At 45.7% G+C, this 10,963-nt stretch overlaps 1 protein-coding gene across 1 annotated transcript; it reads right to left on the reverse strand.

Annotated features, from left to right (window-relative positions):
- Positions 1 to 6,533: 6,533 nt before the first annotated feature.
- Positions 6,534 to 10,585, reverse strand: LOC140460233 (uncharacterized). The gene is given in 3 exon segments (XM_072554661.1): positions 6,534 to 7,791; positions 7,793 to 9,370; positions 10,373 to 10,585. Coding segments are annotated over 2 exon segments (1,377 nt in total). The 5' UTR covers positions 9,062 to 9,370; positions 10,373 to 10,585; the 3' UTR covers positions 6,534 to 7,683.
- Between the last annotated feature and the right edge of the window lie 378 nt (positions 10,586 to 10,963).

Raw genomic sequence — 10,963 nt, forward strand, 5'->3', positions numbered from 1 at the left:
TCATCTAGCAAGCAACAATTTGATTTCAGATAGTCAACATGGTTTCGCCAAGGGCAGGTCGTGTCTCACAAACCTCATTGAGTTTTTTGAGAAGGTGACCAAGCATATAGATGAGGGTAGGACAGTTGACATGGTATACATGGACTTCAGTAAAGCCTTTGATAAGGTTCCACATGGTAGGCTGATGGAGAAAATGCAGAGGCATGGGATTGAGGGTGATTTAGCAGCTTGGATTAGAAACTGGCTTTCTGAAAGAAGGCAGCGAGTGGTGGTTGATGGAAAATATTCAGTCTGGAGTCCGGTTACTAGTGGTGTGCCACAAGGATCTGTTTTGGGAGCACTGCTGTTTGTCATATTTATCAATGACTTAGACACAGGCATAGATGGATGGATTAGTAAATTTGCAAATGACACTAAAGTCGGTGGAGTAGTAGACAGTTTGGAAGAATGTTACAGGTTGCAGGGGGACTTGAATAAACTGCAGAATTGGGCTGAGAAATGGCAAATGGAGTTCAATGCAGCTAAATGTGAGGTGATGCACTTTGGGAAGAATAACAGGAAGGCAGAATACTGGGTCAATGGAAAGAGTCGAAGTAGTGTGGATGTGCAGAGGGATCTTGGAGTCCATGTACATAGATCTCTGAAAGTTGCCACCCAGGTGGATAGTGCTGTTAAGAAGGCATACGGAGTGTTAGGTTTCATTGGTAGAGGGATTGAGTTCCGGAGCTGACTGTCTGTGTGAAGTTTGCACATTCTCTCCATGGCTGTGTGGGTTTCCTTCAAGTGCTCTGGTTTCCTCCCACAGTGGTTAGCACTGCTGCCTCACAGCGCCAGGGACTCGGGTTCAATTCCCGCCTCGGGCAACTGTCTGTGTGGAGTTTGCACATTCTCCCCATGTTGGCGTGGGTTTCCTCCGGGTGCTCCGGTTTCCTCCCACAGTCCAAAAATGTGCAGATTAGGTGAATTGGCCATGCTAAATTGCCCGTAGTGTTAGGTGTAAGGTCTGGATGGGTTGCTCTTCAAAGGGTTGGTGTGGACTTGTTGGGCCGAAGGGCCTGTTTCCACACTGTAGGGAATCCAATCTAATCCAAAAATGTGCAGGTTAGGTGGATTGTTCTTGCTAAACTACCATAGTTGGGGTAAATGTAGGATTTAGGGGTGGGAAATGGGTCTGGGTGGGTTTCTCTTTGGAGGGTCGGTGTGGATTTTTTTGGACCAAAGGGCCTGTTTCCATGGTGTAGGGATTCTATGATATACAGCGATCTTCAGCCAGATGTGCCGAATGGATGATCCATCTCGGCCTCTTCCAGTGATCCCCAGCATCACAGATACCAGTCTTCAGACAATTCCAGAAGTTTATAAAATGATGAGGGGCACAGATGGGGTGAATAGCCAAGGTCTTCTCCGGTTCTGACTGCCCATGACTGAGCAGGGCACAGACAGCTAGCCATGGTTAACGTAGAGGAACATGCTGGCAGGAGTTAGACACCTTGGGAAAAATGTTTGCTTAATATAGTCCTGACAAGTAAAACAACAGTAGATAACAGAACTGGGATAGAATGTGCAGCTGTAATTGTTTATGCAGAAAACATAGAGAAGAACATTTCACACCAATTGGATGATTCTCTGGAATTATTTAATCAATCTGTTAGAATATTTAAACTTAGTTTTATTTAAGATCCTTCAAATAATTATAGCTTTTGATCCTTTAGTAGTTACAGATCTATCTATATACAAAAAAAGTCACTTAAAGCATTAGAGAAAAAGATTCCAACCAGTTTCAGACAGTAAAAGCAGCCCCATATCATTACTGAGAGGAATGAATCACAGAGACAGAAATTAGCAGACATTGGAACTTGAGGTGAATGAACACAATATAAGACACCCAAGGATAATGACAGAGGTGTCTGGTAAATATGGTAAGCAACAACTTATTAGTGAAAGAATTCCAACATTAGATGTAACCACATAAGTTTGTTGGAACGGATCAAAGATCAATATTCTTTTGGAGCTGTTCTGGGGCTGTTTTCCCTGGAGTATTGGAAGCTGAAGGATCACCGTGCAGAGGTTTATAAAATCATGAGGGGCATGGATCAGGTAACTAGACAAGATCTTTTCCCTAAGATGGAAAAGTCCAGAACGAGAGGGCATAAGTTTAAGGTGAGACGGTAAAGAGACCTGAGGGGCAGAGTATGTGTATGTGTATGGAATGAGCTGCCAGACAATGTGGTGGAGGCTGGTACAATTGCAGTATTCAAAAGGCATCTGGATGGGTGTATGTATGGGAAGGGTTTAGAGCATAGAACAATACAGCGCAGAACGGGCCCTCAATGTTGCACTGACCTGCAAACCATTCTCAGCTCGTCCCCCTACACTATCCCAAAATTATCCATGTGCTTATCCAAGGATAGGTTAAATCTCCCTAATGTGGCTGAGTTAACTACATTAGCAGGTAGGGCATTCCATGCCCTTACCATTCTCAGAGTAAAGAACCTGCCTCTGACATCTGTCTTAAATCGATCACCCACCAATTTGTAGTTATGCCCTCTCGTACCCGCTGATCTCATCATCCCAGGAAAAGGACTTTCACTGTCTACCCTATCTAATTCTCTGATCAACTTGTATGTCTCTATCAAATCCCCTCTTAGCTTTCTTCTTTCCAATGAGAATAGACCCAAGTCTCTCAGCCTTTCCTCATAAGACCTTCCCTCCAGACCAGGCAACATCCTGGTAAATCTCCTCTGCACCTTTTCCAAAGCTTCCACATCCTCCCTAAAGTATGGTGACCAGAACTGCAGCCACACTCGCGTTTTGTGTTGCTTGGTCTGGAGGGAAGGTCTTATGAGGAAAGGCTGAGAGAATTGAGTCTGTTCTCATTGGGAAGAAGAAGGCTAAGGGGGGGGGGATTTGATAGAGAGATACAAGATGATCAGAGAATTAGATAGGGTAGACAATGAAAGTCCTTTTCCTGGGATGATGAGATCAGCGGGTACGAGAGGGCATAACTACAAATTGGTGGGTGATCGATTTAAGACAGATGTCAGAGGCAGGTTCTTTACTCAGAGAGTGGTAAGGGCATGGAATGCCCTACCTGCCAATGTAGTGAACTCAGCCACATTAGGGAGATTTAACCTATCCTTGGATAAGCACATGGATGATTTTGGGATAGTGTAGGGGGACGAGCTGAGAATGGTTTGCAGGTCAGCGCAACATTGAGGGCCCGTTCTGCGCTGTATTGTTCTATGCTCTAAACCCTTCTTATACATACACCCATCCAGATGTCTTTTGAATACTGCAATTGTACCACCCTCCACCACTTCCTCTGGCAGCTCATTCCATACACATATGGAATGTGTGAAAAAGTTGCCCCTCAGGTCTCTTTACTGTCTCACCTTAAACTTATGCCCTCTCGTTCTGGACTTTTCCACCTTAGGGGAAAAGATCTTGTCTATTTACCCGATCCATGCCCCTCATGATTTTATAAACCTCTGCACGGTGATCCTTCAGCTTCCAATACTCCAGGGAAAACAGCCCCAGAACAGCTCCAAAAGAATATTGATCTTTGATCCGTTCCAACAAACTTATGTGATTACATCTAATGTTGGAATTCTTTCACTAATAAGTTGTTGCTTACCATATTTACCAGACACCTCTGTCATTATCCTTGGGTGTCTTATATTGTGTTCATTCACCTCAAGTTCCAATGTCTGCTAATTTCTGTCTCTGTGATTCATTCCTCTCAGTAATGATATGGGGCTGCTTTTACTGTCTGAAACTGGTTGGAATCTTTTCCTCTAATGCTTTAAGTGACTTTTTTGTGTATAGATAGATCTGTAACTACTAAAGGATCAAAAGCTATAATTATTTGAAGGATCTTAAATAAAACTAAGTTTAAATATTCTAACAGATTGATTAAATAATTCCAGAGAATCATCCAATTGGTGTGAAATGTTCTTCTCTATGTTTTCTGCATAAACAATTACAGCTGCACATTCTATCCCAGTTCTGTTATCTACTGTTGTTTTACTTGTCAGGACTCTGTTAAGCAAACATTTTTCCCGAGGTGTCTAACTCCTGTCAGCATGTTCCTCTACGTTAACCATGGCGAGCTGTCTGTGCCCTGCTCAGTCATGGGCAGTCAGAACCGGAGAAGACCTTGGCTATTCACCCCATCTGTGCCCCTCATCATTTTATAAACTTCTGGAATTGTCTGAAGACTGGTATCTGTGATGCTGGGGATCACTGGAAGAGGCCAAGATTAATCATCCATTCGGCACATCTGGCTGAAGCTCGCTGTATATCATAGAATCCCTACGCCATGGAAACAGGCCCTTTGGTCCAAAAAAAATCCACACCGACCCTCCAAAGAGAAACCCACCCAGACCCATTTCCCACCCCTAAATCCTACATTTACCCCAACTATGGTAGTTTAGCAAGAACAATCCACCTAACCTGCACATTTTTGTATTAGATTGGATTCCCTACAGTGTGGAAACAAGCCCTTCGGCCCAACAAGTCCATACCAACCCTTTGAAGAGCAACCCATCCAGACCCATTCCCTTACACCTAACACTACGGGCAATTTAGCACGGCCAATTCACCTAATCTGCACATTTTTGGACTGTGGGAGGAAACCGGAGCACCCGGAGGAAACCCACGCAGACACAGGGAGAATGTGCAAACTCCACACAGAGAGTTGCCCAAGGCGGGAATTGAACCCGAGTCCCTGGCGCTGTGAGGCAGCAGTGCTAACCACTGTGGGAGGAAACCGGAGCACTCGAAGGAAACCCACACAGCCATGGGGAGAATGTGCAAACTCCACACAGACAGTCACCCAAGGCTGGATTCGATGGTGCTGTGAGGCAGCTGAGCAAACCACTGAGCCACAGTGGTTCAGCGTGATCTTTAGCACTAATGTGTCAGGCTCTTCGATCACTGTGGGTGGGGATATTGGTGGAGCCTGTGAAGAGGGTCAGAGGGGCCACTAGCGTGTGCTTAATAAATTTGGTAGCTTGTTCACAGACGTTGGTGAGCTCGAATTGCATATTATAGAGTCATAGAGATGTATAGCATGAAAAAAGACCCTTCGGTCCAACCCGTCCATGCTGACCAGATATCCCAACCCAATCTATTCCCACCTGCCAACACCCGGTCCATATCCCTCCAGCCCCTTCCTATTCATATACCCATCCAAATGCCTTTTAAATGTTGCAATTGTACCAGCCTCCACCACTTCCTCTGGCAGCTCATTCCATACACGTACTACCCTCTGCGTGAAAAAGTTGCCCCTTAGGTCTCTTTTATATCTTTCCCCCTCACCCTAAACCTATGCCCCTCTAGTTCTAGACTCCCCGACCCCAAGGAAAAGACTTTGCCTATTTACCCTATCCATGCCGTTCATAATTTTGTAAACCTCTATAAGCTTTCGAAAGTTCTTGCCTAATACCGTCAAAATTGGAATTTCTCCAATTTAGAACTTCAACTTTTAGATCTGATCTATTCTTTTCTATCATTGTTTTAAATATATTAGAATTATGGTCGCTGGCCCCAAAGTGATCCTCCACTGACACCTCAGTCACCTGCCCTGCCTTATTTCCCAAGAGTAGGTCAAGTTTTGCACCTTCTCTAGTAGATACATCCACATACTGAATCAGAAAATTGTCTTGTACGCACTTAACAAATTCCTCTCCATCTAAACCTTTAACACTATGGCAGTCCAGTCTATGTTTGGAAAGGTAAAATCCCCTACCATAACCACCCTATTATGCTTACTGAGATCTCCTTACAAGTTAGTTTCTCAATTTCCCGCTGACTATTAAGGGGTCTATAATACAATCCCAATAAGGTGATCATCCCTTTCTTATTTCTCAGTTCCACCCAAACTTGGGAACAAAATCTAACATTGAGGAAGTTAGATGTAGCTGTTTTTGCTCTGTCAGCTCCTTGCAGTTTTGATTGCAGAAAAGGGAAAGCAGCAAGAGCAGGCCAGCTCAATAGCTCCCCCATGTCTGCTCTTCAGATGTGACATCCTCTCTCTCTCGTTGACCTTTTCGTGTCTAAAACGAGAGGGGAAAGGGAACAAAGGGGCAACTTTTTCATGCATGTGTATGGAATGACCTGCCGGAGGAAGTGGTGGAGGTTGGTACAATTACAACATTTAAAAGGTATCTGGATGGGGACTTGAATAGGAAAGGTTTAGATATAGGCCAAATTTGACAAATGGGACTGATCGGCACGAATGTGTTGGACCGAGTAGACGGTATCCATGCTGTCCAGCTCTATGGTGGGGACATTATCCGTGTCCATATTCCCCCCCTCGATCCTGCCACTTGTTGTGTGGCTCAGGGAACCTCAGTGGGTCACCAGATCCTGACCATTTCCAAATACCTCCAGGCATTTCTCACAAAAGCCACTCGGATTTTAAGCTGTCATCAGAAACTTTAGCTTTCCTTTTTGTCCAACCTTCAGTACTGAACAAGCACGGTCTGTTCCTGTTGTGGGATCATGTTCAAATAAAGACCAAAATCAATGAGTGGGAAAAATAGCCTCTTTATTCAGCAACTGCAAGGAGCACAAGTTTGAGGTGGTGATGGAATCCCGAAATACCATCCTTACAGCAGCCTCTTTACACACCGTTCTTACAGAGATTAAAATTCCACCACTGTGTTGTTACATTGTGTACAAAAGGTAAAACAAAGGTTTGGGTGACTTCTGTCCTGGGGAAACAGGAGATGGTTTAAACGTGTGCTAAATGCCAGCTGCTACTCCCAATAGGATTGAGTGTGTCTGTGTGGTCTGCTTGCACAATTAACAAGTCCTTTTGTCTTTTAAGTTAGCAAATGTCAGTAGAAATACTAGGCCTATATGCTCTAAATACATTACACATTCTGCGTACACTGAATAGAAGAATAAAAAATATTAAACTGCTTACTGCAGCTGGGTTGTCAGAATTACTTACTTCTTGCCAGCGTGAGTTTCATTCATTCATGCAATTTCATGGAAGCACTGTCTTGATAGTATGTTTCTTAAAGAGGATAGTGGCTGCAAGTCAGGGAAACTGTTTGATGTTCTGTATCTATTCAGGTCCCGAGACATGGATGGTAAGGGCTGATTAATATTATAATCGTTTGGGGAGACTTGGTGGTGGAGGATGGTATTGTTCTGAATATGTTATGATATTGAAGTTATTCACAGGCAGCTTTTGATGTAGAAATAGGCCTAAACACTGCTTGTAGCAAGAGCTGATAAGGATTGAAGGTGTGAAAAAACAGTAATGGGTTGAAAGGGGTTGTTTTAATTTAATCTATCTTGTAAAATATACTACAAAACCACGGTTTTATGAATGAATGAAACCGCGTTACAAATGAAATAAATGGGATTGCAGTATTATTAGATATAGGGCTCTTGTGAGCAGGTTAGTAAAGACTTATGAATGAGTAAAAAAAAGTATTTGTGAATGGGTTAGTAAAAAGACCTGTAATACAATATCTCACACCATGTTACCATTCTTTGTGGGGAAGGGAGAAACTGGAGCCAATCTTTGCAGAGGGTAGATTTCTTCACAGAGTCAAACATGACACATATGTACGTCCTGACTCCATTGCATGTTCCAAATGAGTAAGTGTGTCCTGGTAGGTGCTCAAATGACCAGTGAATGTATGCCTTCTTGAATACTAATACTTGTCACACCCACAAAGAATCCAAACATTCTCTACTCAGTGTGACTGGATTGGTGTTTGAGCAAATGGGATGACTGACTAAATCCCTTCCCACACTGAGAGCAGAGGAATGGCCTCTCCCCGGTGTGAACCCGCTGGTGTCTCTGCAGGCTGGAGGAATTAGCGAATCCCTTCCCGCACTCTGAGCATGTGAAAGGCCACTCCCCAGTGTGAATGTGCTGGTGTTTCCGCAGGGAAGATGAATCAATGAACCCCTTCCCGCACACAGAACAGATGAATGGTCTCTCCCCAGTGTGAACCCGCTGGTGTGTCAGCAGGTTAGAAGAATTAGCGAATCCTTTCCCACACTCGGAGCAGGTGAACGGCCTCTCCCCGGTGTGGACAGGTTGGTGTTTCCGCAGGGAAGATGAATCAATAAACCCCTTCCCACACACTGAGCAGGAGAATGGCCTCTCCCCAATGTGAACCCGCTGGTGTTTCCACAGGGAAGATGAATCAATGAACCCCTTCCCACACACTGAGCAGGAGAATGGTCTCTCCCCGGTGTGGACACGTTGATGCCTCTGCAGGACGGATGAATTATTGAACCCCTTCCCACACACGGAGCAGGAGAATGGCCTCTCCCCGGTGTGGACACGTTGATGCCTCTGCAGGACGGATGAATTATTGAACATCTTCCCGCACGTGGAGCAGGAGAATGGTCGCTCTTTGGTGTGGAGGCGCTGGTGTCTCCACAGTGCAGACGAGTGGGTGAATCCCTTCCCGCACTCGGAGCAGGTGAACGGCCTCTCCCCGGTGTGAATCCGCCGGTGCTTGTACAAGTTGGATGACAAGCTGAATCCTTTCCCACAGACGGAGCAGGTGAACGGCCTCTCCCCGGTGTGAATCCGCTGGTGCTTGTGCAGGTCGGATGAACAGCTGAATCCCTTCCCGCAGATGGAGCAGGAGAATGGCCTCTCCCCGGTGTGAATCTGCTGGTGGGTCAGCAGGGAAGATGAATCAATGAAGCCCTTCCCACACACGGAGCAGGTGAATGGTCTCTCCCCGGTGTGGACATGCTGGTGTCTCTGCAGGATGCGTGATTGGGTGAACGCCTTCCCACAGACGGAGCAGGAGAACGGCCTCTCCCCGGTGTGGACCCACCGGTGTCTCCGCAGGGCAGATGAATCACTGAAGCGCTTCCCGCAGACAGAGCAGGAGAACGGCCTTTCCCTGGTGTGGACCCGCTGGTGGGTCAGCAAGGCAGAGGACTGAGTGAATGCCTTCCCACACATGAGGCAGATGAATGGTCTCTCCCCGGTGTGATGGCGGCGATGGCTGTCAAGCAAGTACGGGAATTTGAATTCCTTCCCACAGTCCCCACATTTCCACGGTTTCTCCATGACGTGGGAATCCTTGTCTCTCTCCAGCTTCGACAGTTGGCTGAAAGATCACTCACACTGCTGCAAATGGGGTGTTGCTATTTCAGGCTATGTAACCAGTTAAAGCTCTTCCCACAGTCAGTTCACTGGGACACTCTCACTCGGGTCTGTGTGCCTCAGTCTCACTGATGTTTGAAACCCTGCTTTGAAAGAGAAATAAAAAATCCTGCAAGATTCAAAGGCTGATGATATTCCCGTGCCAATGAATTGATTGTCTCCAGAAGATCTTGTTTTGAGATTTCTAGCTGCAAATCCTGCCTTTCTCATATCCTGTAAAAGGAGATTACAGAAGCCATCACTGTCTAACAGGATAGAAATTCAAAACTGACAATTCTGGTTCTTGTGGAACATTCTTCCTTCTCACCTTCCCCCCCCAAAAATGTGAATCTCCATGCAACAGTCTCCCTCCATTCTCACACTGCTGCAGCTATACTGTCCCCACTCCGAATTCTCCTACAAATGCTGAAAAATGTCAACTGACAGAGCTACGATCACCTCTTCGTGCCCTGGACACAGGAGTGAGCCAGGCAAAAGTGAGGACTGCAGATGCTTGAAACCAGAGTTTAGGCCAGACTGGTGCTTGAAAAGCACAGCAGGTCAGGCAGCATCTGAGGAGCAAGAAAATCAACGTTTCGGGCAAAAGCCAATCACAGTTCATGGGGCTTGCTCTGCAATTCCACAAGATCATGTCAGTTCTGCTATCACGTTAACTCCATTTCCTGCCTGTTCTCTATAACCTTTCATATCCCCTATTACTCAAAATTATGTTAAATTCAGCCTTGAATACATTCCATGAGCCAGTCTCCATTACTGTCTGTGGGGGAGCATTACACAAACTAACAAGAGAGGATAACTTCTTCATTTCTACCTGATATGAGAGAACCCTCATTTGTAATCTGTATAAGCGAATTCTAGATTCTCTAGGAAGCATTTTATCAGAACTTGTGCTGACAAGTCGACCCTCAGAACTTTATTGGTTTAAACGCCAGTGACTGGAGACCCAATCTGCTCAACCTCTACTCATAAGACAACCCCCCATCGCGCCAGGAATCAGTGGGGTGAACCTCCTCTGAACTGCTTCCAATGTAAGTGTAGTACATCTCTCCTGCAGGAAATTGCCCAGAAGTGAACGGAATTCTTGAGCCACGAGCAGCTGGAACAAGCTCTCTGTTCCTATAAACCCCACACCTCCCTTTCACTTCATGCAAGTCAACAAGTTAACCTCGGAGTGAGAAAAGAAATTGAAAATGGGAGGGTGAGTGTCGTACTCACCGATGTTGGGCAGAGGATGGAAGTTGCAGTCTGGGGTGAGGCTCAATCTTCATTCAGAGAGAGAGGAGCAGGAGCATGAGCAGGAGCAGCACCAGCTACTTCAGAAGCTCATGGTCCAACCTCCGCATTGAGACAAAGGGTTGGCTCTGATTGGCAGGAGGACCAGACGCCTTCCCGTCCATCCCCATTGGTCCATGAAAAGAAGTTCACAGACTGTTTACGCGGACAGCGATCAGCGTACGTGGTTTTCCTTGCTGACACCGGCAAACATGCGCAGTGCTTGCTGACACCTAGGAGCATGCGCAGTATGCCCCTTGGCGATTTGAAGGGTCCAAATGCCAAAAGGAGAAAAAAACGGCTCGAGCCACAATTTTATTTTTTCCCCCTGTGGCTTGACATTTTAGTCTTTTTGCATTTTGTGTGGCTGCTCAAGTTTTGTATGTCTTTCCCCAGGGTAGAGGGAGTCAAGAGCTAGAGGAGCATAGGTTTAGGGTGAGAGGGGTAAGATTTAAAAGGGACCTAAGAGGCAACTTTTTAATGCAGAGGGTAGTGCATGTATGGAATGAGCTGCCAGAAGAAGTGTTAGAGGCT

The sequence above is a fragment of the Chiloscyllium punctatum genome, chromosome 36, assembly GCF_047496795.1.
Source record: "Chiloscyllium punctatum isolate Juve2018m chromosome 36, sChiPun1.3, whole genome shotgun sequence".
NCBI lineage: Eukaryota > Metazoa > Chordata > Chondrichthyes > Orectolobiformes > Hemiscylliidae > Chiloscyllium > Chiloscyllium punctatum.